At 42.9% G+C, this 27754-nt stretch overlaps 1 protein-coding gene across 18 annotated transcripts in view; it reads left to right on the top strand.

The window, feature by feature from the left end:
- Window positions 1-27754, top strand: part of Macf1 (microtubule actin crosslinking factor 1) — a 334145-nt gene that overhangs the window by 94912 nt on the left and 211479 nt on the right. The window contains exon 1 of one of the 18 annotated variants that reach the window (XM_042271832.2): window positions 11931-12161. The exons of 15 other annotated variants lie outside the window; for them this stretch is intronic. In XM_042271832.2, the coding sequence (XP_042127766.2) occupies window positions 12053-12161 (109 nt within the window). In that variant the 5' untranslated portion in view covers window positions 11931-12052. Of the gene's footprint in view, window positions 1-11930; window positions 12162-19614; window positions 20605-27754 lie in introns of those variants that run through there. 2 more of the 18 variants (XM_076564999.1, XM_076564996.1) reach the window with 2 other exon arrangements.

The following is a 27754-nucleotide window of genomic DNA, read 5'->3' as shown; positions in this document are numbered from 1 at the left end:
ACTGGTGAGGCAGAGAACAGGCAGGTCCCGGGGTTCCTAGCTGCTCAGCCGAGTCAGAGAACCTATCTCTAAAAAAGTGCTATAATCAAAATTGTTCTCTGTCCTCCTCTCATACATAGGTCATGTTCACATATACTACAAAATAATATACGTAATTTTTTTTTAAATTACGAAATTAAGAGGGGATCCCCCCTCCAACAGTGCCAGGGATCAAACCCAGGAAATTTAAATTTTGTGACTATTTGGGGCTGGAGAGGTGGCTCCGTGCTTAAGAGCAGTACTGTTCTAGCCCAGGACAACAGATTTGATTCCCAGCATCCATTTCCTGAGCCTCCTGCACCAGGGGATCTAACTTCTGGCTTCTGAGTGATCCTGCATTCACATGTACACACCCACACACAGGCCCATACACATAATTAAAAGAAAATAAATCTTAAAAAATATTTGTTCAAGCTGGGTGATGGTGATACAGGCCTTTAATCCTAGCACTCAGGAGGCAGAGGCAAGTGGATCTCTGAGTTCGTGGCCAGCCTGGTCTACAGAGGGAGTTCCAGGACAGTCAGGACTACACAGAGAAACCCTGTCTCAAAAAACAAAAATAAACAAACAGAAATGTCCATCTACTCTCCAGTTTATCCATTTTTTGGTTGATATCTTTTGTTTCTGTAGGCTTGTGTTATTTCTTTATTCCTGTGATCACTTTTATGAAACTTCCAGGAACATAGATAACCAAAATTGGGCAGAAGTTAATTTTCTGTTTTCTCTTACTACCCCACTCACAAGCTTTATTCTAAAATACTTGTACATTCTTTTCTTTCTACTCTTTCTCAAGTAGTCTCTCCCTCTGGAAGGTCAACTTTTCTTACTTCAGATGCTTAAAATCCTTGACAATCTTCTAGGCCTATCCTCACGTGTAAAGCTTTTTCCTGATTTTTCCAACAGGCAATGACTACTTGAATTTCTTTCTTTAAAAATTAAAAAACTATTTATTTATTTTATCATATGTGTGTGAACCTGAGTGTACCGATGTATATGTGCACCATGTGCGGGTTGTGACAACAAAGGTCGATTAGACACCCTGAAACTGAAGTGAAGTTGTCAGCCACTGTATGGGTGCTGGGATCTGAATACTGGGGTTTTATAAGAGCGCTAAGTGCTCTTAGCCACCGGGCCACCCCTCCAGCCCTCGGACACTTGAGCCTCCAGGCCGCAACTGAGTTTCTAAAAAACCCTTCCAGAGTCCTTGAGTCTTGCCATCCTCAGGACAAAGCAAAACCCATATGTGTGAAAATTACTTTATATGCATATTATTTCCCTAGTTTATTCTCACTATAGGACTGGCTTTATAATTCTCTTTTTTGTTACCAGTAATAGTTAATGTAGTACCTAGGAAATAAATATTTCATGGAACCGAAGAGGTTTTGAGCTAGAAAGGAATTTGGAGATCTAGGGTGTAGCTCATCCTATGAAGGAGTAAGAGGTGCAGTGTGATTGGAAGTCATACAGTGAGAGAGGCACAGGCATGCAGCTCTAAGTTCATTCTTGAGTCTCTGGTTGCTAAATATATCCATATGGTCTGGTGGATGTTTAATTAGATGTTCTGAGTAACCCAAGATTAGCCAGAAGGTACTTTATGTTTAATTCTAACCGAAATTCTTTTTGCATGTTTTGACTTTAGTAACTAGGTACACCGTAAATAATTCTTCTCTCCTTTCTTCCCTTCTTTTCTTCCCTCTCTCCCTCCCTCCCTTCCCTCTCAACTGGGAGTGTGATTATTTTGGGATATGGAGATACACACACACACACACACACACACACACACACACACACACACACATACACACACACTAGATAATAATATTCTTGCAAGACACATGAGCATTTAAGACTCAAGGGTTGTATCTGAGGAAAAAATGCAAGTATGTCTACCGAAAGGGCCCAGATTTCAAATAAATTAAAAAAAAAACTGTGATATATGACATATTTGAGGTGATTAATTTTGTATATAACAGTAAAGTATAACTTTCTTGGGTCCTAGTTAAAAACTTAAAAAAAAAACTTTTATCTGTTCATCAGAGGTTTTTCTTTTTTCTTTTTTCTTTTTTTTTAATTTTATATGTATGGGTGCTTTTTCCTGCATGTATGCCTGTGCACAGTTTGTGTGCCTGCTGTCCATGGAGACCAGAAGAGGGCATCAGATCCCCTGGAGCTGGAGTTACAGACAACTGTGAGCCACAGTGTGGGGCTGGGAACCAAAGCCAGGTCCTCTAGGAGAACAGCCAGTGCTCTTAACTGCTGAGCCATCTCTCCAAGAGCTGGAAATATTTTTGAGATAAACTGACAAAAGATTTGCCACAGATTTTCTCACCTGTCTGACAGGTCTTAGAATCTATTTCAAGATTGTTAGAGTAAGCTCCAGGTTTAATGTTTTAGGGAGTCAGACCCCCAGACACCCCAGATGGAAGGAAGTTGAGCTTCAGCTGTCTCCCAGATAGGAGATGTTGAGTGTCAAGATGCCAGCTGCTCACTGATCAGTAAAGGGAGGCAGGTAAACAAAAGGTTTTCCCTTCCTCTGAGATGGTAGTCCCAGGGCTTTGCCCTCGCTGTGACGGCAGCAGTGAGTGTGACCATGGACTGGTGTGTTGCTGTCTCTACCGGATAAAGCAGTTGCATGACTGATAGCCAACTCCCCTAGGTTGGGTGGCTTGGCCTCATGCCCATCACTTTTGGTTTTATGCAAATTAGGAGCTATGGCCTCCAATTTTCAGAGAAGGGCTTGTTTTACTCATTGACATTTTTATATTTTTCTGTTTCTACATTGCCACCGGCTCCCTTTAGCGCGAATTCACTGCATTTCTAAGTACTACAGTGGTTAAAAACAGCTACTTAGAGAACTGTCTCTGTTTTCAGGATGGGTCATGAGTTTTACTTAAGACTTAAACTGTTACCCAGGTTTCCTTTTATGACTTGTTCAGTCATGGGCAGCTGGGAGGATACGTTGGGGAAGTATTACTCACCAGGCATGCAGGGTGGCCCTGACTGCAACGAGTCCTGAGAGTATGTCACCACAGCAGTGGAGGGGGCGTTCAGGAGGTCAGAGACAGTGACTACGCCTTCCCTGTCTGTCCTTTTTCTTGGAGGACTCATCCCAGAGCCCAGACACTGGCTTCTGGTGAAGGCAGCCAGTAGACTAGCCAGCTTTATGGTGATGATACTATTTCCCACGAGAGAATTGAGCTGATTGAAACAGCGCTGTTTCCTCCCATGTTGTGGCCGTATGTTTTAAGACAGGCTTGAGCTTGCCCGATTGAGGCTCTATGTATATTTTAGGTATCTGTCTTAGCTTTACAATTTAGTCTTCTGTATCTATCTTTGTCCAGTAGGGGTCACTGGGGCTTAGGCTCCAGATGACACTCACTAAGCCTTCCTGTCCTTGTTAGGTATCTTTATCAGTTGAATGCTATACCAAGCATATTAGCTCAGGAATGACACACATTTTATACATACACATTAGAGCATTAGCAAAAGATGGGAACTTGTATTAAGAACTTGGTGGATTTCCTGGGTGTTTGAAGAATATTTATTCCACACACCAGACGTTTTTGTTCTGTTTTGTTTTGAGATGAAGTTTTGTTCTGTTGCCCAAGCTGGTCTCCAGAATTCAAGTGAACCTCCTACTTTTGCCTCCCAGGTGCTGGGCACGTGCTGGCTCAGCCTAGCTGGATGCGTGGTAAAGAATGAAACCAAGGCTGGGGGAAAATTGCTTTTGTTTTATTTCAGTTTCTTTTTGTTGTTGTTTTGTTTGTTTGAGACAAGATCACATATATGTAGCCCTGGATACCCTGGTATTCACTGTGTAGCTGAGGCTGGCCCTGAACTCCTGATTCTCTTCATTTTACCTGCCAAGTGCTTGGATTACAGGCATGCCACCATGCTGCTGTTTTAAGCAGGTGTTGTAAGAAACGAAGGAAAACGGACAAAGAAAGTGCAGGAATTCTTTATTTAATATGGGTAGCTACTCTGGGAAACAGTTTCTCTGCCCCCTGCCCCCCTCTCCCTCCCTCTCTCCCTCCCTTCCTCCCTATTATGGACCCAAAGTACAGAAATACTAAGTAGCTTCATCCACGGTCCCATAATTATGAAGTGTACTGATGGAGAGTGTCTGTTGGGTCCATTTCATTTGGTTTTGATCCTTGAATTCAGGTCAGGGGTCATTAGGGCAAAGGTGTTATTAATTAGAAGCAGAATCTGGTGGTAGACTCTCAAAGAAAGACCAAAATAGTTCTAATGTGGTAGATTTGATGTTTTTGGACTTTTGAGAGAGGGTCTCATTGTAGCCCTGGGTGGTCAGGCAGCCCTGAGTGTAGACCAGGCTGACCTCTGTCTATTGGGATTAAAGGTGTGTAACAACACCATGCCTGTCTTAGATGTGACCAGGCTCAAGAGCTCAGCAGTTGGAAGGAAGGTTACAGGTTTACCTTTGTTTTCACTGGCAATTTTTTCCTCCTTTTCATTTAGAGTTATTGCCAAGGTCTGGAGAACTGTTAGAGACCTAAAATTAGCTGTTGTACGCAAAGCCTAGTTTCCATGGATAATCTGTGCACCTCTCCTGTTCAGCTGGGCTCTTCTGAGACTTGAACATGTGTACCTACTGCAGGCACCAACCTGCCAGGTCCTCTGCTGCCTTGTTGTGTTACAGGCATCTCAGGAAGTCTGAAGTTTACCATCTGGGCTGAGCCAATGCACACTCAAGACATTTCCATTTGACATTTTTGTTTCCTTTTGTTTGGGAAAGAACCTTTGAAAATGCATTTAGACTAGGTAGGAGTAAGATGTGGACTCTTCCTTACTGGGCAGTCAAGGGAATGAGAAATGTTTCTGGACAAAAATGACCATTTGTGGCAAGATTTGAGATCAATCTCTGTAGATGGGGCTTCTTTTCCTTGCATCTTTTCTCTGTGTTTATAATGTTGACTACCAGAGTTTCCCAGAAAAAAATTAATAGCTAGATATTATTATTTTGCTGAGGGAAATGGTCAAAATTCCAGCAGGGCATTATTTAAAATAGTACTGTGGCTATTGACTAGATTCTTCTTTTTTCTCTTTGAAGAATTGCTGTTGAAACATATTTTGATTTATTGAGTTGGTGGCTTGGAGCTGTTAAATATGTACTTTATCTTGCCATTTCCCCTAGCTACCAACTCAATAAATCAAAGTATATATCCACAGCATTTCTTTAACAGTTCCAGTTCAGGGACTCCAACGCCTCTTTCTGGCCTCTACAGGTACTGCAGACATGTAGTGCACAGCATGCATGAAGACAAAACATTCAACACACATAAAATCAAAATAAATGTTTAAAAATTGCAAATCAGGATTGAAACATTTAAGATGTACTAGTCATTTTTCACATACCAAAGAGATTAATCTTGTGAATAAGGGCAGGATTAGAAGGTGAGAGACTGTGGTGATATATTGTGTACTCTAATAAAGCTTGCCTGGGGATCAGAGGACAGAGCCAGCCATTAGATTAAACATAGAGGTCAGGCAGTGGTGGCACACACCTTTAATCCCAGTACTGGGAAGCACACACACCTTTAATCCCAGTACTGGGAAGCACACATGCCTTTAATCCCAGGATGTGGCATGGCTGGGCGGAGAAAGGTACATAAGGCGTGAGGAAACAGAAACTAAGGCAGTTCAGCTGAGACCCATTTAGGTGAGGACTCAGAGGATTTCAGTCTGAGGATTCGTGGAGTTGGTGAGGTAATAGGTTGGCTGTGGCTTGCTCTGCTTCTCTGATCCTCAGGCAAGCTTTATTAGGGTACACAATATATCACCACAAGACTGGAATTAGATAGGTTAGGTTAGGTTATTGAGGTGATAATGAGATCAGCTACCAGCTTGCCAAGGTTTTGTGCAGTCTGAGCAATGATAACAATGGCCATTAATTATTGGGTATATATCAAGCACCTTAAGTGCATTAAATCATTTAATCCTCACATAGCTTTATTAAGGCACGTTCTATTATCCTTTACAGATAAGGAAATGGTGGTTTCCTTAAGTTGAATAAATTGCCCACCGTCACTAAATGTTTTATAGATGATAATCTAGATGTGAACACAGGCCCATTTAGCTATGATAATGATAATGCCTCAGGTTTGCTGAGTAAGAAACAGGAAATCTTTGCTATTTTATTATATTCAATGAACATTTGAGTATATGGAGCATTTGTAGACATTCTAGGACTTTGCATGTTTATCTTTGTCTCAGTATCATGGAGGCAGTCATGGATATCTCCTAGTTCACTTGTATGAAGATCACATTCTCTGCCTTTTGACAGATGCCAAGTACTCATGGTTAAGAGTTTTAGTGCCACGCTTTGATGTCTGGATCCTGACAGTTCCCAAAACCTAAGGTTTCTAGTCCTCTGTATAATATGCTTTCCTTCTACTAAGTTTATAATTGCAGGTATATTTGGGTGTGATGTGTGGGTGTGAATTTGATCTTTGAATTTAGATCTTAAGCTTTTAGTTTTTGTCTGCTGCAGCTAGGATGCTTTGAGACCATATAAAACACACAGCACAACTTCTTATGGGCTTGCTGTGACCCCATTTGCACACACAAAGTAGATTCTGGGGTATTGCTTAGTGTTGAGATTTCTTGTGGGTGTTGGTTGTGGGAGACCATCTTCAATTCCTGTGAGTAAAGTAATTGCAAAGAGACAGATCTGTGATATTAATGAAGTTCTGATCTTTGTTTTACAAGGTAGCTTTGGTGGTTTAGGGCCCTGTCCATTTTCTGCTAGTTAGGAATATTCTGGGTGCTAAATGTGACTTTAAGTGGCTTTCTCTGTGTATAATTAGTGATCTCTAAAATGAAAACTAGCCTCTCCCTTCTGCCAGCCTCTAACCACTTCCTGTAAGTGACAGAACACAGATCTTAGTTTCACCAAGTGAAACTATTTTATTTTCACAAAGGCAGTTCCCCTCTCATCCTCTTTGCCTTCAAATATGTGTGTGTGTGTGTGTGTGTGTGTGTGTGTGTGTTTGTGTGTATGTTTATATCCTTGAAAAGGCACAGACCGGAGGATTTCTGCCTGTTGTAAGTAGAGAAGTGATGTATTTAAGGTAGATCATATCCTTCCAGGGATATTATAGAGATTAAGTGAAATAACATGTGAAGGTATTTTGTGTTTTCTTTTGTTTTTGAGACAGAGTCCCAGTGTATGTACATCCCTGACTGGCCTGAAACCCACTATGTAATCTAGGCTAGTCTTGAATTTACAGAGACATGCCTGCCTGTGCTGGGATTAAAGGCATGTGCCACCACACCTGGCCCTGAAGTTGCTTTATAGTAGTTACATAATAAATGCTAGTTTTCCTGCTAAGCAAATCCATTTATGGACACCATAGCCCAGGAGTTTCTCTGCTCGATTCACCACTGTGGGAAGTGTCACAGTTATCTTTGTATCCAGGGTATCTTTCATAAGGCTGTGTTTTTTTATTGAGTGAATGAAGCTCTGTGTTTCATAAGGGAACCCCCATTTTTTAATTAAATGAATGAAGTGCTCTGTTTTAGAAAAAAGGGAGCCCAGCCTAGTTGCACTGAACTGTGCCATTGATTTTTATTCTCCAGTGTTTACTCCTTGTAACAAACACTGTTGTTTCATTGCATTTCACATGCTAAGAAGAGTTCTTTTTTGCTACCATGTCTCTCTTACTGCAAGATTCCTTGAAAGAGTTGTTTTTACTTGTCACTGATTCTCTTCTTTCCATTTGTTCTTGGTTTATTCTGATGGGTATTTTATCCACCATATCAGCACTGCCCTTGTAAAGAATTTAGTGACCTCCATTAATTGACAGTTTTCAGTCCTTGCCTCACCTAAACACTGTATATGTGTATATACTTCCTAGAATACTTCCCTCACCTAAGCACTGTATATGTGTATATACTTCCTAGGATACTTCCCTCACCTAAGCACTGTATATGTGTATATACTTCCTAGAATACTTCCCTCACCTAAACACTGTATATGTGTATATACTTCCTAGAATACTTCCCTCACCTAAGCACTGTATATGTGTATATACTTCCTAGGATACTTCCCTCACCTAAGCACTGTATATGTGTATATACTTCCTAGAATACTTCCCTCACCTAAGCACTGTATATGTGTATATACTTTCTAGGATACTTCCCTCACCTGCTCCTGGGACAGCATACCCTTTTGTTTCTCCACTTCTGGCTCTTTTTTGTTTGTTTGTTTTTTGTTTTTGTTTTTGTTTTTGAAACAGGGTTTCTCTGTGTAGCTTTGCGCCTTTCATTGAACTCACTTGGTAGCCCAGGTTGGCCTCGAGTTGGCCAGTTAGCTACCTGGCTCTGCCTCTCGAGTGCTGGGATTAAAGTCGTGCACCACCACCGCCCAGCTCTTTTGCTGTTTTTATTCTTCCACATCTCATGCTGGAGGGTTTCCCGGGCTTAGCCCTTGAACTTGATCTTTTCCCTCTCAGTGTTTACTCTATAAATGATATCATAAAGTCTCCTGGTTGCCACCAACCCCACAGTTCCCCAGAGTTTTCTTGAGTGCGAGCCGCAGGAAATATTAGATAGAAGGATTTATATTGCGGAGATAAACAGATAGGAAATAAAGGCTAGCCTCGAGAGGGCCTGGAACCTATTCCAAGGGGCCCTGACTGTCTCTGCCCCAGGGTATTTATAGAGATGCCAAGGGGTGGAGCAAAAGCCTGCCCCCCAGCACAGCCAAGTGCAGACCATCTCAGACACCTGCACTCAGGCCTGAGGCCCTACTCATCCTCTCTATGCAGACCTCATAGCCACGAGGAACCTGAAAATGGGCTCCCACACCTGGCTTTCAAAACCAAGCGTGAGCATTTCTGAACTCTAGATTAGTATGAGTTGTCTCAGTTGTCTGTTCAATCTTTTACTTCAGCATCTAGTAGGCACTTCAAACCTAATATTCAAAGGGGCGTGTTTTTTTTTTTTTACAATAAGTCATAAATACATTTATTTTAAAACAATTCCTTGCTATGCATATAGTTTTACAATTTTTATAGGTAAAAAGAAATTTGCAGTTAATGATATGTTGGACTTATTTTCACACAAAGAATTAAATATTGTTTAGATATTAAATATTTAGGATTTACAGATATTCAGTGCTCTTCAGAGTGGATTGGTATTTTGATTGGAACATTTCTTTTTTATACACTTGTCTCCCATACAGTGAACAGCCAATCTCATCTACCTGCCAACCCTGTAGCCTCTGCTTCTCTGACAGCTCTTATGTCAGGAAGTGACTGTTCTGCCTTCAGCTTCTCAGTCCAAGACCCTTGGTCTGTTCTCCCCACTCCCCTGGCCATTTCCTCCTTTCTCCATATTTAGTTTATCAACAAATCCTGACATCTTAAAATTGTTGTTTGTCTCATTTGTCTGAATGTTCTGCCTGCATGCACATGTGCGTGCCTGGTGCCCTCAGGTTGGAGGAAGGCATTGATTCTCCCTGAAACGAGTTACAGATGGTTGTAAGCTATCATGTAGGTGCTGGGAACTGAACCTTAGTCCTCTGCAAGAGCAATCAAGTGTCTTAACCACTGAGTCACCTCTCCAGTTCAGCTCCTTTAAAAATCATTTTATTATTTATTCATGTGTATGTGTGTATGCCACATTTGTACACTGCCCATGGAAACCAGGAGAGGGATCAGACTCCCCTGGAGCTAGAGTTCCAGGTGGCTGTGAACCACCAGATGGTGATACTGGGAACCAAACTTGCAAGAACAGTACACCCTCATAACCATTGAGCCACTGATCCAGCCCTCTCCCCCTCTTTCTTACAGCATGAAGCGCCATATCAGGTGGTGAAAACAGAGGAGCACACAATTGTAGATGATGCTGGATTTAAAAGCTTCTATTGTATTCATTCCTCCATCAAAACACATTTATTATCATTTTGGGTAGTAGATTAAACTCTTTCCCTTTCACTAGGGAAATAATAGGGCAACAGATGTGGAAAGCACCCCCCCCACAGCCCTTTTTAAGTAAATGGGATCTCCCTCTGTAGCCCAGGCTGACTGCAAACTCCTGACCCTCCTGCCTTGGTGTTATATACACAGAGATTGCAGTTGTGTACCATCACCATTGACTAATTTGAATTTTTTAATATTCATGAAACAGTGTAGTAAATAAAGAGCCAGTTGGGTAGGAATGAGCCTGAGCCTTACCTTCCCTGAGTGGAGGGTGATAAGTGTCACAGAGGACAGTAGGTGTGCACTGAGCTCTTGGGAGCCGGTGTTATTTTGTATGTGCGTACTACTTTGTAAAATACCTTTTTGAGAGAAGTGGTGGTAGCTTATTCAATTTAGATTGTGTAAACGCCTTACTAGCTTTTAAATGTACTTTATTTATTAGGTTTGTCAAATGATAACTTGTGCAACACCAGTCACCCTTTTTGGTATGCTTTTTTGTTTTGTTTTTCAAGGCAGGGTTTCTCTGTGTAACAGCTCTGGCTGTCCTGGAACTTGCTACTTGCTTTATAGACAAGACTGGTCTTGAACTCACAAATATCTGCCTGTCTCTGCCTCCCGAGTCCTGGGATTAAAGATGTGCGCCGCCGCCGCTGCCACCACCGGGCTCTGGTGTGCAATTTACTGCTTTTGGACAAAGGAGAAGAGAACGACTGTTATGACATGCAGAACCCTCCCAGCACCCCACAGTTTTCCTGAGCCAGCTTTTGTAGCGCCCCCCACATCCCTTTTGCTTTTATTTTTATCATTTCCTGTAGCAGGCAGCATTTTGTATTTGGCTTCTCTCATATACATACATACAACACCTAAATGTCTCTCCAGTTTTCTTCTTTTTAGTGCAGAACAGTGGTCTTGTGTATGGACACATTACAGTTGGTTTAAAAGTTCACCAACTGATAGACATTTGAGTTATTTCTACTTTTTGTTTCTTTTGTATAATGTTGGTAATTTAGCATTCATATACAGGTTTCTGTATGGGCCTTTGTTTTCATTTGGTGAGATTGTTCTCAGAGAGGTTGCTTGTGTTTATATGGCTAACTTTAGAAGAACTTGCCAAACTCTGTTCTGCAGTGGTTGTTGTGAATCCTTCCCCTAGCAGTGTGTTTGAGAGTTCCGTCCTTGTGGAACGTGGCATCATCAGGTTCTTTTAGCCGGAGTCACTCGGGCTGGGGAGTGGTGGTAGAGATTCAGTTCCTCTCCAATACCCACGTCGGGTTTGCCAGCAGGCCCTGGGTTGGGAAGGTGCTGTTTTCCGCTGCCCTTTAGTTCCCCATGCCCTCCCTGCTCACACAGCTGAGGGAAGGGAGGGTTTTGTTGTTGTTGTTGTTTCTCCTCGACCCCGAAAAGTGTCCCCAGCTGTACCGACCAGCAGTTTGCCCGCCCACCTCAGGTCTGTCAGCCTGGCTCTGTGAGTCCTCCTTGCTGTGCTCTTCTCTAAGGTTGTAGCTGTGGAAGGGTTGCTGTCTGGCTGTGCAAGGCTCTTGTGTCCTTTGCCTCCTCCCTGCAAGAGTCTCTCTAGTGCTTCTGTGACTCTTTTCTTCTGGTTACATCCTGAAGTTTGGCATTCCAGCCAGGCGGGGAATGGAAAGTTCGGAGTGTGACGTCCTCTGGTCCTCTGCACCCTCCCTTCTCGTAGAAGGGTCTGAGGTTTGTTTAAACCGGCCAGAGGATGCCAAAGATAGAGGTTTGAGTCAGCTTGACACTGACTTAGGCCTCCTTTTCACTCTTCTTCCTCCTTCCCCTCCCCTCCCCCGCCAACCAGTTGTTTCCTGAGCTTTGTCTGAGACACACTGTGTAGTTTTAGTCCCAGTCCGTTGCTGTTCGCTGAAAACGGCAGAGGCGAGATGGAAGACGCTGCTGCTAGGAAGTTTCTGACCACATTAAGCCCAGGCATCTGCCTCTGCCGCTGAGCTGATAGCAAGGGACGGCAGTAACCTCAGGAGAAAGGCATCCCGGGGCAGCACTGGGCTCCGCCTGTGGCTGACTCGAGAGGAGAAGGGACAGTCCTGGAAATGCCTCTTTTAGATTCAGCTTATTTGCCGCCAACCATCTTTATTTTGACTCACATTCTTGGAATTGCTGGTGTTCTGTACTGGAAGAGATGTGTCAGAGACAGAGCAGGTAACTAAGTGGTGCCTTCCTTCTTAATCTTCTGTGGGGCTCTGAGGGTGGGGTAGATGCCAGGAGGTCTTCCCACTTACTTGTTCTTCTTAAAGGGCCAGTGCACCCTTCTGCTGGTATGCTGTGGGGGGGGGGCAGGGAGAGAAAAAGACAGACAGAACGCTGGGAGGGAGGGAGGGAGAGAGGAGAGAGAGAGGAGAGAGGAGAGAGAGAGGAGAGAGAGAGGAGAGAGGAGAGAGAGAGAGAGAGAGAGAGAGAGAGAGAGAGAGAGAGAGAGAGAGAGAGAGAGAGAGAGAAAACACGCACGAGAACATCAACCTAGGAACCAGCTGTCCTGGGTCATCTGGGACCCAGATTCCTTCCTCTTCGGTGACACTGGCCAGTACAAGGAAAGAGTTTGGTGATGTCCTTCCTGAGGTCCATTCTGTGTTGTCCTTTGATGCAGTTCCTTTCTGGGGTGCTTCACAGTCTAGCTGTACCTAAGCCATAGTGTTAGGAAGCTCACGGTATTTTTTCCCAGGAAACTGAGCTCTGATGACCATAGCACTAGGACTCTCTTCCGGTATTGCTGTTGGTTATGCTGTATTCCATTATTTCTAACTGCCACCTGTAGGATCAGCTCCAAGTACAGTGGATTCGGAGTAGCTGTAGGTGAGGTTTATAAGGCTTAGTTGTCCTGGAGTATATATACCCTTGGATCTCAGTGCTTAACTATTGCCCTCGTACCAGCTCACTACCTCTACACCAGACTATTTAGGTATTTGTTACTGGTCTCTTATAAGCTAAGATGGGGACTTGGTGACCTATTACTTATCTTTCTATTAAAAGTTCATGAATGCTTGACAGAATTAGAATTAGATCCAGTCATTCCCCAGTGTCCTTTCCAGTAACTCTCAGAAAAGCTTTTGGCTAAGTATTCAGGTTCAGTATGTGGCTCTATCAGCAGAAACAGAGAGAGACATTTACAATTGTGTGTGCTTGTATGGTGCTGTGTTTAAAGGGTACCCCAAATGACATTCCTGTATTTGAACTTAGAAATGGGTGGCGGGGTCTGTTTGCACGCACCTGCAGTCCTAGAACTAAGAAAGCTAAGGCTGGAGGATCCTGAGGTTGAGACCAGCCTATTACATAGTGAGAATTTGTCTCAAAATAACCACAGAGGTAGGATTTAGCTTAATATCAGCCCCGGTTTCAGTCCCTAACATTGCAGAACAGAAAGAAAAGGATGGGCAGTGTTTGAACCTGTGATTTATCATTTATAAAAAGAAAATAACATTTAGATAGAGTCAGCTGCTTTCCCTTCTAGTGCATTATGGTAATGAGATTGGTTAATAGCTTTAAAGTTTATCTTTAGTTCAGGATGTTCTATGGAATTTAAGAACCATTGACCCCCTTTTATGTACTTTTATTTTTATGTTTTAAAATATTAATTCACTAACAACAATAAAATACATTGAAATTGAAAGAAGATTAATGTCTTGTAAAGTCTTTTATTTAAGTGAAATGGCTTTGACACTAATACCTATATCGAGGATGCACCATGTTTGATTTACCCTTAAAATTAGATGATGATGGCTTTTCATTTGGAAACAGTAGATACCAAACCATCCATGGAAGTACTTAGGGGATTATCATTTCAACTTTAATAGGTATTTTGTCTGTTGAAATGCTTTTGAAAATAATGTGTACACTCTAATTATTAGTTGCCAAATAGACATGACCAGAATAAAATTCTTTATCATCCCTGTATATTTGTATTGCTTATAAAATATATATGTAATGAGAAACATGAAAATTCTCATTTTCTGTCTCTGTGTCTGGTTGAGATTTTTTAAAACCCTCCTGCATCAAGCTTCCCAAGTGGTGAGATTATAGGATGTGATACCACATCTGGCTGAATATTGTCTTTTTTTAATGTGGTGTATTTTTATTAATTAAAACATATGGAACGTTCCAGACAAGTTGTGGGGGTCAGGTGTTCAGTCCACAATTGTGTGGATGACACACTGCTGTGTGATGATGTAAGACTGGTTTGGTGTATGTGGAAGGTTTTGTTCTTCTTGTCTCACTTTTCTATTCATATTTACACAGTATAGATAATGGTCATGGTTTTAGCTATTGAAGGCGTTCTATTTTGAAACATCTCAGTTCTTTCAAGATTTTATATTGGTTTATTTCAGAGAAATGGTGATAAAATGTTTATAATGTTTATTTTTATTTTATTTATATGAGTGTTTTGCCTGCATGCATGCATGTACACCTCCTGGTGCATGCCTGGTGCCCTTGAAGGTCAGAAGAGGGCATTGGATCCCCTGAAACTGGAGTATAGATTGGTTGGTGCTGAGAATGAAACCCAGGTCCTTTGCAATAACAGCAAGTGCTCTTAACTGCTGAGCCATCTTGTCAGCCCCGTCTTTGCTTCTACTTATTGGTATGCACCAGTCTTAAAAAACTGAATCTTGTCAATAAAACACAACATAGAAATAATCCAGATGCTGAGTCTGATGTCACTAAAATTCCCCAACAATCAAAATTATCTAATTGGTGTCATCATTTTGCTTTAAAATAAGTATTGTAAATTTGAACACATAAATTGACTTATGTTACTTTTTTATGTTTTATATGATGAGCTCAATATGCCCCCCTCCTTTTAGTTTTTAAGATAGAGTCTTAATGTCTAGCCCAAGTGTGCTTTGAACTCATCCATGATCCTCCTACATGCTGGAATTACAGGCATGTGCCACCAGGGTGAAAGTGTTGTAAGCTGAGTGTGGTGGTGCAGATAGATCTCTGAGTTCAAGGCTAGCCTGGTCTACATAGAGAGTTATCAGAAGTGAATAATGCTGGACTGGCTAGTTGGTAAAGTTCTTTGAGCGTGGTCCCAGTTCTGGGACCCCTTGTAAATCCTCATTGTTTATATAGGTATTTACTTCACACCTTTGGGTGGATAGAGTGTTAGGTTTTGTTTAAGGGTTGGCAGGGTTCATATACATTAACAGATCCAATGTCCTACTTAGTTTTACATTTTTCATGAGGCATTTGTGATGGTTTGAATGAGAACGGCCCCCATGGGCTTATATATATTTGAGTGCTTGGTCTCCAGGTAGCAGAAATGTTTAGGAAGGATTAGAAGGTGTGACCTTGTTGGAGAAGGTGTGTCACTGGGGTTGGGTTTTGAAGTTTCAAGAGTCCCCATTAGGCCAAGTTTTGCTCCCTCCCTCTCCTCTGCCTGCGGTTTGCAGATCAGATGTGAGTTCTCAGCTCCTGCTCCAGCCATGCCTGTCTGTCTGCTGCCATACTCCCACATGGTGGTCGTGGACTAATCCACTGACACTGTAAGCCAGCCGCCAATGAAATGCTTTCTTTTAAAAGCTGCCTTGGCCCTGGTGTCTCCTCACAGCAGTGGAACAGTAACTAAGACAGCTCGAAGATATGTGATTGTAGAACATAGGAACTATGGACTGTTGTGTTAGTAACAGTTGATAGTTGTCAACTCTGACTTAAACCTCTTAGTTCAAATTCTTCCTAGCAAAGATCATCTGTTCCTTCTGTTAAGTATCAAGCTAGCTTATATTTGAAAATCACTGCCTTTTCTCTGTCCGACACCCCCCTTTTCATTACTGTGTGATTTCCTAATTCTTTGCTATTCTAGTACTCTTCTTTGGACAGTTAAGTTTATTGTTTTCACTTCGAAAATGTGATGCTCTGTGTGTCAGTGCGTGCGTGCGTGCGTTCGTGCATGCGTGCATGCATTGGAGTGCAGCGGGAAGGTTGGGAAGAAACACTGGGAATGAGATCTGGTTATAGAACACAAGTACCTAGCTTTTAGGGCCATATTCTCAAGTTACCATTTCTTTAGCAGATGTAGATGAGCTATAAGAAGGTACTGACAGTTTGTAAACATTCAATTAGCATTTAGAATCTTAAATATTTTCTGATGTTTACATTTTAAATATTTTAATACAGACTGTCAACATTTATATTCACATATCTCCTTATTCTGAAATTTACTACTGTCTTGAGTCTTCTGTTATTCCTCTATTTCTGTTGAAACTGGCTCCCCCCCACCCCGCCCCCAATTCCACTCCATCCTGTGTCCTCATGGGAGCCCGGATGATCCTCCTAAAATACAGAGTTGGGCTGAAGATGACTGAGTGAGGAGAGGCACTTGCCATGCAAGCCTGGTGACCTGAGTTTGGTCCCCAGAGCCCATGTAAAGGTGAAAGGTGAGAACCACCTCCACAAGGGTGTCCCCTGGCCTCCACATACACTTCATGGCATGACCACATGACCACAAATGTACACATCATTATCTATTTAAAATAAAGAGTTGTCTGTGTTACTCTCCTGTTTAAAATTTATTTAGGTTTTTCCTTCCTTCCTTCCTTCCTTCCTTCCTTCCTTCCTTCCTTCCTTCCTTCCTTCCTTCCTTCCTTCCTTCCTTCCTTCCTTCCTTCCTTCCTTCTTTTGGTTTTCCAGACAGGGTTTCTCTGTGTAACAGCTCTGGCTGTCCTGGAACTCCTCTGTAGGCCAGGCTGGCCTTGAACTCACAGAGATCCACCTGCCTCTGCCTCCTGAGTGTTGGGGTTAAAGGCGAATGCCGCTGCCCAGCTTTGCTTTTTGAAGAAAGTTTTTCAGCATGACATGAAGGAGTTCTTATGATTTGTACCTTCCTGACACTTTCGGGCTCATTACTTAACAAGCACCTAATATTTCAAAGTTATTTAAGAGTTGAACTGTCTCCCCTGAAGTGCCCATATTCTCTTTTCAACTGGTTTGCTTGGCTCTTGTTCTCACAGTGAGCAGTTGCTGCCCCTGGCAGCTTTTGATGATTGGACTACGATAGGGTGACCCTCTTCTGTGCGCCAGCAGCACTCTGAGTACCACTTACTCAAATCGACATGGCTGCCTTGCATCGTTTCTCTCTCGTGCCTGAGTAGGGTCTCCTGGACTGTAAGACCTCTGAGAAGATACTCCCCTCAGTAACCCGGTTGTGTGAGACCCGATGGGTGTCAGTAAGCGTTACAGGAATAACAAATGAGAGAATCAAGGCGGAAGTAGCTGTGAGCTGTAGCAAACACCATGCTCTCTCCTGTGTTAGTCCCTTTACCCTTGAGCCATTTCACTGGCCTCAACATTAGTTGTTTCAACCAAGTTAGAGTTGATTTTTTTTCCCTCTGTCTTTTTCTAGATTTGTGATGGTGGACTTCAAATTTATAGTCTGTGTGACAAGGGAAAAAACAACTAAAAGTCTTTAATTTTGTGTGAGTCTGGCTCTGCGCTCCTTTGGGTTAAACTTGGAGGTGGTCTGGGATTGTGCTGACAGCACGCTCAGTGCCTGGAGCCACTGTGTTTTCATCTGAGTCCTCCTGGCTGAATGACCCAGGTTGTCTCAGGTTCTTTATTTGCAAAATAATAATGTGTGGGGTTTCTTAAAGTAAGTTTTTAAAGCACATTCAGCACATAGTTTTAAAAAATTTCCTCTCATTATTATGATTTTTCCACAAAAGATACTAAAGGCAGTACCTTACTATGGGTTTCTGGGAGAAAATACATTATAGTGTAGAGTTAAGGAATTTAACAGGCCCAGGTGTGGTGACAAGTGCCTTTAATACCAGCACTCTGGTGGCAGAGGCAGGTGGTTCTCTGTGAGCTGGAGTCCAGCTTGGTCTACAGAGCAAGTTCCAGGATAGCTAGGGCTGTATAGTGAGAAACTGTGTCTAAAAACAAACAATAAACATAACAGAAGCCAATAAGTTAGTGATTATGAATCATTGTTTCAGGGTAGAGAAAGAAACTTTAGGGTCCTCTTGTATAGTCTAAATATTGGGTGGTTTTGGTGTTTTAGGAAATAAATATGTTGGCTTAGTTTTTTGTACTAGTGAGAAAGACAGCAGCTCTAAATTTTCACATGACTTCTACCCACATGTGGAAATACTGGCTTGAAAGAACCTTTGTGAAATCTACTGGTAGCAGCCAGTTCACCCTATCCCGCCTTTAGCATGAAATTATGAGAATGGCCGAATTATCATACCAGCTCATGGTTAAGAGCTGATTGCCCTAACAAAGCCTTGTCCTCTACTGTCTACAGCATCTCCCCCTTTGAAGCTGGAAATGTGTTCGAGACCTGAAGGGAAGTCTGTTTGGGTCTTCAATGCCTTTAGGTTCTTCAAGATACCAGGGAAATGAGAAATGGGGAGTTTTGTTCCTCAAACTTAACCAGTGATGGGCACGTTGATTTTTGGATACTGCAAAATTATTTTTGATGTGCTTTAAATTTCCAGTCAGCCACGTTTCTGTTTGTTGTCAAGGGTTTGAGACAGGATGTCCCTTTGTTGCCCAGGCTGGGCTTGAACTTGAAGAACTTGCTCTGTCTCAGCTTCCTTAGTTCTGGGGTCACAAGTATGTGCTACTACATCCACCTGGCTTTAGGGGTTATTATGTCTTCATTTTCTGAAGACTGCTCTCTTTCCTTAGTTATTCTGGCTTTGTTCCTCTCAGAGGCAGCAGGTGGTAAAAGGCACAGCTTTGGAGCTGACAGATAAATGTGGAATCTTTTTATTTTTTTAGCTTCTTATGTCAGAGTTTCTCTCTAAAATGGAAATGGTACTTTTCTAGAGAATTGTTGTGATTAGATGAAATTAAAGCTCTTCGCCCATTCATGATCTGTGACTAGTTAGTCACAGTAAATGATCAGTTAAGTTTAGCTTAGACTCCCAATACTTTCTAGCTGCTAGAGACTGAGGTTTGAAGATTAAAGTATAGTCCATGGAGCTCAGGATTTGGATTTGATAAAGGAAAAGATTACTAAATATGACTCAGAAAATATTCCTTTTTCTTCTCTTTCCTATCTCTTACGCATTCCTTTTCCCAAGACAAGGTAACTTCTAGAAGGATTCTTCCTCTCCTAGGCTAAGGAGTAGAGATGAGTACCACTGACACAGGTTATGAAGGTGACCAAGAGCTTAGTCAAGGAGGAATAGAGTTAGCTGAGGCACTTTCTTAGTAAACAATAGAAAGATTATTAGCAGTTTGTAGATGGGAGTGACCGAGGTGGTCACAGGACTTGTAAACTGCTTGTCCCAGTAGGCAAGCTCCTGTTTCCCTTTTCCCACCTGTGATCTTTTGGGATACTCTGTAACCTTGCTGTCCTGGGCACCAACCCCTCCCCCGCGCCTGTCTTGTGAACAGGATTGAAAGCAGCATTAGCCTAAAGAAGTTGTTCTATTTAGGGAGCTAGAGCGGAGGGTGGTGATTAGGTCCTTATCAGAAGCCCGCCTTTTGGAGAAGTGAGGGGCTGAGCTGGAGTCTTTCCTGATATCCACTGCAGGGGTAGGGTCAGAATCATGAAGAAGCAAAGATAGGCTGGGCCATCTGAATGAAAAAGCCATTCATTGTATTTTTTCAACATTCCAGTGTCTGGTACAATTAGTCAGGACTCGGAAAACAAGTTGGACAAACAAGCCCGCAGCCTTCCACTGACGGTCGCTCGGGGATTTCTGGCATGACTGAGTTAGGTGCACCGACTGTGAAGAAAAAGTGAGAGGATTGGGAAAAGAAACGGGCTTTGTGATGTCATTTCTGCCTGGATGAGGGCAAGGAATGGAGCAGCAAGCAAACTGTATGTCTGCAGCTGATGAAGTCTGCTAAGCTGATTGCCACTGACTTGGGCTATTTTATAAAGAAAGTGGCATCAAGTTTTGGGGAACTGTAAGTTGGGGGAATGAATCTCCCTTTGGAACCTGGGAATCTCTTGACAGTGGACAGTGTCGGGGCTTGCCTGCATGATCTTTTCCATCGTAAGACCGTCTCAGTTGGCTAACATTTTAGATGTGCTTCTGCCTGACAAGGGGCAAGCCCGAGGAGCAGGTTGTTGGGCAAGTGATGCACTGTCCCTGACTGGGCAGTAAGCCATTTAGCTCGCTTGCTCACCTGCCACTGCCTAAGATGCACCAGCTCACAAGCTTCTGCTCTGCACAGTCAAAGGCCAGCTTCTGTCTGCCTAGGTCTATGTAATGCCTTGATTGGAGTTTTGCTTATGAAACTCCCACCTCTTCCTGCTATAGTGATCTGGAAATAGTGAGTTAGCGCCACTTTTGAATTGTGTGTTCTCTACCTGAAGAAGATCTGCACCCAGCCTTTGGAAGTGATCTAGGGAGGAGCTTCCTCTCTGACCTCAAGGGAAGAAGGAGGTCAGTAGGAAGTTGTGGGTGGAGCCACTTCTCTGTTCTTTTTTCGGTGTGTGTTCGTCACACGGCCCTCTGGCTGTCTGTCTCTGTTCACCTTGAAGCCCACTTGAGGAACTCTAGAGGGTTCAGAGGTCACTAGCTGGAAGTTCTCTGGGACCCGATTTTCTTAGGTGGGGCCAGTGGAGCCATGTGGCCCAGTTACCAAGACGAGCATGAGTTCACCGCCCACCTGGTCTGCCGCATGTGCTGCATGGGTTAGTATATGAAGGTTTTTCTGTCTTACAGCCCTGCGCTCTTTGACTCACTGGAATGCAACTCCTTTGAAGCCCTGCAAGCCTTACACAACCTTTGGGCTTTTGAAATGTGGGGTGGATGGACTGGGGTTCCCCACTTCCTGGGGACTGTCTTTGGCTTGTAGGGCAATTACGAGCCCAAGCTTTGGGTGTGGGGCTGTTTTATAGAGTGTGAATTCATGCTCATGCATCTGTCTGTGTCAGGAAGCCACTTTTAGTTAGGTTGCAGAGAGCCGAAAGTCAGGGTATTTTTAGCAGAAGTTGGTTGGTTGGGGAGTTCACCTCTGGGGGAGGGAGGAGTTGAGGCCAAGTTTCCTCTTTGGGGCCCATTGCTAGTTGTTTTACATTTTCCTTTCTAGCTAAGCCAGAGGCAAACACTTAGGATGATTTGGGAGTAGAGTCCTATGGAAGAGTTGGGGTCAGGGGAGGAGGCTGTTAGCTGTCGCTTGGGTCCTTTGGCTAGGGAGAGGAGTTCGTTAAATGATGATTTGTGACCTTGACTAAGTGGTCTAGGGGTTTTTGTTTGTTTGTTTTTTGGTTATACATTATCTGTGGAGTATAGAGACTGGTGCTCGTCTGAGAGCAATTCCTTGATTTTCAGTGAAATGAAAAAGCTAAAAGTTATGTATTTGAGTGTTTTTTGGGACATAAACTGTACCATGTTCATGGTACAAGGAGAAGCAGTATTGGGCAGTTATTGCCTAGGTGTCTAGCTTTTTATCTTTCCAGAGAATTCCTTCATTTGAAAGTGCTTGGAGATAAGCTCAGAGCCCAGAGGTCCTTTTTTTTTTTTTTAAATCAGCCAAGGAATGCGAGGAAGTCCAGTATCTTCCCTGATTTAAGGCAAAAACTTTTACCCTGTCACCACTTAATTTCTTAGAGCAGTGGTTCTCAGCCTTCCTAATACTGTGACTTTTAATACAGTGCCTCATGTTGTGGTGACCCCAACCATAAAATTCTTTTCATTGCTACTTCATAACTGTAATTTGGCTACTGTTGTGAACAGTAATGTAAATGTTTGTATTTTCTGATAGTCTTATGTGAATCCTGTGAAAGGGTCATTCAACTCCCAAGGGGTCGCGACCAATAAGTTGAGAACCACTGGTCTAGAGGCACTGTAGCCTAATAGATAAGAAAAGGAGCCATGGTCATAACCATCTACAGGAGCTTGCTGCTCCACCAACCACTTCATTGTTACACAAACTCTGTGAAAATTACTTAATCTTTGTGTGCCCTGATTTCCTCACTGTTGAGAGAAGATTAAAACAGGTTCTAGTTCATGCAGTAGTTATGGGGAATATATGATATTAGAGTGCTTAGCCTAGTGTCTTCCACACGCATTCATCAATCCTAGCTGGTAAATGTGGTATCATGTGAGATGTATATAATATAGTAAGTCTGTGCTTCTCACTCTTCCCCTCACAAAGTCAGCCTTGTGAACGGATACCTGGTACCGCAGTGATTGTGGTAATATGTGAGATGTATATAGCATGCTAAGTCTGTGAACGGATACCTGGTACCACAGTGAGGACCGCTGTGGATGCTCTTCGTTTCTTTGAGTAGAATGCCTGGTAGCTAGAGAAGATGGCTCTTCCCCTAAGCTGGGCCTAACTCTGGTACCCACAGACCTGTGACTCTCTTCTGAGAAGGGAAGCCAGATACACAGCAGTCGGGCTTTCTTAGAGATGCAGCTTTGGTCAGTTTGCTTGAATATGAACTTTTTGGTTTTTCAAGACAGGGTTTCTCTGTATAGCTTTGTTCCTTTCCTGGAACTCACTCTGTAGCCCAGCTGGCCTCGAACTCACAGAGATCTGCCTGGCTCTGCCTCCCAAGTACTGGCATTAAAGACGTGCGAAACTGCTGCTCAGTGAATTTGAACTTTTTAAGGCGTTCCAGATGATTTTGATATGGCTGTTCACAGACCAGTATTAGCAACATTGGCCTAGTCTAAACTCCTTGTTTTATAGATTATACTCAGGCTCAAAACAGGAAAAGAGTATCATAAAAGGAAAGATCCAGGCCAGAGACTGAGAATACAAATTACAGACTTGCCCCCATGTGTGATCTTGTCTATTCTCCTACCTCAATTTCTTTCTTCAAGTTGTTTGTTCATCTATTTATTTATGTGTATGAATGTATTGCCTGAATGTATGTATGTATACCATGTTTGTGCCTAGTTCCCCCAAAGACCAGAAGGCATCAGATCTCCTGAAACTGGAGTTACAGATGGTTGAGAGCCACTGGCTGGGTGCTGGGAACTGAACCTGCAAAAGCAACAGGTGCTCTAACCATCGGAGCCGTCTCTTCAGCCCCATCTCACCTCAGTTTCTTTAAGATATTATTTTGAGTGTTCTCTCCACCCCCCCTCTCTGTTTTTCGAGACAGAGTAGCCCTCTGTGTAGCCCTGGCCCAGAACATACTCTTTAGACCATGCTGGCCTTGAACTCAGGATCCTCCTGTCTCTGCCTTCTGAGCCCTGGGATTAAAGGTGTGCACCACCACTGCCCGGCTTTTTTGAGAATTCTCAAAACAGTGTCTCTGTATCTATGAAATATTTAGCCTTTATGAATGTAATACTTCAGTGAATATTCTAGAAAACATTGCCCCTTTCTCCTTCTCTTCTCCGTTTTAGTCCCTTCCACTTTGGCTTTTTTCTTTTGCAGTACACCTACCCTCGCTCCTTTCTTCTGTTGCTCCTTCACTTCCCTCTTCTTCTTCCTCCTGCCATCTCCTATGTTTTGGATGCTAGGGATCAAAGCTGGGTCTCAGGCATGCTAATCACAAATTCTACCACTGAGCCGTATATGCTTATCCTGGCGTGTGTATGTGTGTGTGGGGGTGTGGTGTGTGTGCACATGGATGTACCCACCATACACAGGCAGCAGAGGAGGGTAGGCAGTAGGGGTCTCTCTTTATTGTATGCCACCTTATTTTTGAAACGAGATCTCTTACTGAGCCTGAAGCCTTGTATTTTGGCTAGGCTGACTGGCCAAGGAGCGCTGGGGATCCACCTGCCGCTATATCCCCAATGCTGGGATTATAGGTTTACACCCACGCTCAGTTTTTATGTGGGTGTTGGGGATTCAAACTCAGGTCTTCATTCTTATACAGATAGTGAGTGTTCTTACCCACTGAGCCATTTCCTCAGCCACATGGCAATTTTCTTTAACTAACTTTGGTCCTGTACTTTCTGGTTTCTAAAAGTCTACACAAGTATTATTAATACAGATAAAGCTTTCTTAAGAAATGAGGTTTTGTTTTTTTTTTCCAGGCAGGGTTTCTCTGTATAGCTTTGGGATCTGTCCTTGAACTCACTCTGTAGACCAGGCTGACCTTGAACAGAGATCTGCCTGCCGCTGCCTCCCAAGTGCTGGGATTAAAGGCATGCACCACCACTGCCCGGCCAAGTAAATTTTAATTTTGTATTGAGGACTCTAGAGTTATCATTTCCCTAAAATCCTAAATAGCCCCATGGAGACCTTCTTGGCATCACTAATTCTTGATATTAGATGTCCTTTATGAATACCTGTCATCATCATAGTTCATATTACTCCTTTCCCCTTAATTATACGGGACATTATTGTGCTGACTTGTAATAAGTCATGGAGGGACTATGTATAGTGACTACAAATCTATGCTTTAGAATATAACAAACACAAATTTGTATTCTACTACTTACTGTGTGACTTTGGAAAAAGGAATAAGCCTTGCTGAGTATTATTGGAGTATGAATGAGAATAAGTAGGGGCTGGAATTTTATGGAAGAGTGAAAAGGAATAAACAGCAGGCAGGGGTCATATAATAGTGGATCTTTAGGTCCCAAGCTAAAAGGTTTGAATGCTATCCCGAATGGAAGTATCCAGCTGTGGCCTTAGGTAGAGTTGGGTTCAAATGTGATTCCTATGATCTTGGGTGAGTTGCTTGTCATTGCCGGGCTTTATTGTTCTGTTGAATTAGCTTAGTAACCACTTTATAGGGCTGTTGAACATAGTATGAAAGAGTATGAGAGGTGGTGAGCACATGTGAGTAGATATTCAGTAGGTTCTAACTACTACTAATTTTTGTTTTGTTTTTGAGTAGTGTCTTTGTCACCCAGTACAGCCTTGCACATGCTAAAGTCCCACTGCCCCAGTCTCTTAAGTGCTCGGATTATAGATGAGAGCCATCACACCCAACTTCTGACTACTAAATAAAAACCCACAGGAGGAAGGTGTTTTGTTTGTTTGTTTTTGGTATGAGTGCTCTGTCTGCTTGTGTCCCTGTAGGCCAGAAGAGAGCACCAGATCTCATTACAGATGGTTGTGAGTCACCATGTGGTTGCTGGGAATTAAACTCAGGACTCTGGAAGAGCAGCCAGTGCTCTTAACTGTCAACCCATCTCTCTAGCTCCACACTGGAAGATTTTAAGGTACACAGTAACAAGAACAGTCTTGAGCCGGGCGGTGGTGGTGCACGCCTTTAATCCCAACACTCGGGAGGCAGAGCCAGGCAGATAGATCTCTTAGTTCCAGGCCAGCCTGGGCTACAGAGTGAGATCCAGGACAGGAACCAAAACTACACAGAGAGACCCTGTCTCAGAAAAACAAAAGAAAAGGGGAAAAAAAAGTCTTGGCTGATATAATGTAGGCAGTATTGATAAGGTTGGCTTAGAGCAGGGAAATCTGTTGAGAACAAGGAGAGAAAAGAGTTTAGGGGCCTGGCGAGATGGCTCCGTGGTTAAGAGTGGGTACTTTGTAAAGGATTCAAGTTCTGTTTCTAGCACCCATGTCAAGTTGCTCACAACTACCTGTCCAGGGGATCCAACACCTCTTTTGGCCTCTGTGGGCACCTGAACTTAATACAAGCACATATTCCCACACATATCCACGCAAATAAAATATTAAATATATCTTTTTTAAAAAGAGGGGTTTTTTTTGCTGCTTTTCTCTTTTCTTGTCTTGTCTGCCTCCCTCCCCCCTCCCCCCTCCCTCCCTTCCCCCCTCCCCTGTGTGCTTGCTTGATGCCCCCCCAGATACTAAGGGGTGAACCCAGAGCCTCATCCATGACAAACAAGCACTTTGCCACTCAGCTTTATACCCAGCTCAAGAATTTAGTTTTACACAAGTTGAATTTCAGATGAGCATGAAATAAAATGCTAGGAGGTGATTTAAATATGAGAATTGTGTTTGGATTAAAGGCCTAAGCTGAAAATAGAGATTTGGGAATTACCAGTATATAGGTTACATTTAAGACCAGTGGAATAGATTAAATAATTGTGGGACATTATAAATGACAGGTATTTGTAATTTTGTTTTGAAAAGCTACGTATTCCCCCCCTTCATATAACACCAACATTTTTACATACAATTTTAAGTAGTTTATGAACACTTTCTCCAAATTTATCAATGGAGTCTTCAGGCCGTGGAGACTTTACGAAACTATAATGTAGAGTAAAGGAAAAAGAGGACTGACCCCGAGTAAACAGTAAAGAGTGGGCAGAAGAGAAGGAACAAGCAGAGGAGGGACACTGGGTAGAGTCGGTCCTCAGCTTCACCGTGTAGACTGAAAAAGAGGAGGGAGCCAGGTGTGTGCTGCACACCCGAGGCTGAGGATTGCCCGTTCCAGGCCCGCCCGAGCTATCTAGTGATACTCTATCTTGGGAGTTGGGGGAAGGTAAGGGAGTGTGTTGGTGCGTTCCTGTATTTCCAGCACTTGGGAGATGGAGGTAGGAGGATCAGGAGTTTAAGAGCAGCCAGGGCTCCATGAGACCCTGCCTTAAAAAAATAAAATAAAATAAAAAATCTCACTCCTTAAAAATACTGATTAGAGCCAGGCGTTGGTGGTGCACGCCTTTAATTCCAGCACTCGGGAGGCAGAGCCAGGCGGATCTCTGTGAGTTCGAGGCCAGCCTGGGCTACCAAGTGAGCTCCAGGAAAGGCGCAAAGCTACACAGAGAAACCCTGTCTCGAAAAACAAAACAAAAAATACTGATTAGGTTAAAAGGAATTTCGTTGACTTTTTTTTTTCTCTATCTGTGGATTAGTTGACCTGTGATAGTAACACAGCAAATACTTTGTTGTATTAATTTTTCAGTCTCTCTCTAGTCCCGGCAGGCCTTGAACTCATAATCATCCTGCCTCACCTCCTTAATGCTAGGGTTACAGGCGTGTGCCACCATACCCTGCTGTAAACGTATAATTTTTAAAAAGAAATTCTGAAAAGCAAACAACAGGAAATGTGTGTCTACAGAGTGAGCGTTTTTTACAATTAGAATCAGACTGTTGTTGGTCTTTGGAAGTAACTAATGTAGTGCAGCAAAATTTGTCTGGTGTGAGTGGGAATGTGGCGTTCAGTTTTGTTAACTCTCATTTCCCCATTGCAGCTGTCTGGGGAAATATGTGTAGGTACAGGTGATCCTTATTGAAGTTTGAGGAGTTTATGGATGAACTTGGGCTCAGTGGGCCTTGATCGCACGTGGGGTGCCCACTATACCTAGCTCTTGTTGCTTTAACTAGTCATGTAATCATGTATTGGCCAGTCATGTAAGTTTTTGTTTTGCTGTTTTAGGTCTTATTAGTTAAAGCTTTAGCGTTAGGCATTGGGGGGTGGGGGTAAAGCATGGCCTCTGTCTTCTAAGAATGTACCTACCTGGTGATATAAGGGGAAGCATGTGGAAAGTTCAGAACTCTAGTTAGATGGCTGTTGATGGAGTGATCAGCAGAGTAAATTGATAACTGGGAAGATAAAGAGACCGATGGGAACTGTCAGGAAAGGCTTTCAAACACAGAAGCCGCACAGACTGTTTTCCTATGCATTTAAAGTCTTCTGCTCATCTGCCTTTATCTAAAAAATAGATAAAGGGGGTGGGCGCTTAAGCTTGTCATGAAAGGTCTCAATTTGGGCCAGGCCATCCTTTCAGGGTTTGTTTGTTTTTTTTAAAGAAATATGTATTTTATGTGTGTATAAGTGTTTTGCCTGCATGTACATATGTGCACATGTGTGTACCTGTTGCATAAGGAGGTTAGGAGAGGTCTAGATCCCCTGGAACTAGAGTCACAGGTGGCTTTGAGCCATCATGGGAGTGCTGGGCACTAACTCCTGGTGTCCACAAGAGCCGCAGTGCTCCAAACCG

Source organism: Peromyscus maniculatus, chromosome 2, assembly GCF_049852395.1.
Source record: "Peromyscus maniculatus bairdii isolate BWxNUB_F1_BW_parent chromosome 2, HU_Pman_BW_mat_3.1, whole genome shotgun sequence".
NCBI classification, from domain to species: Eukaryota; Metazoa; Chordata; class Mammalia; order Rodentia; family Cricetidae; genus Peromyscus; species Peromyscus maniculatus.
The sequence above is the reverse complement of the archived record's forward strand: the minus strand, read 5'-3'. Positions and strand labels throughout refer to the sequence as shown.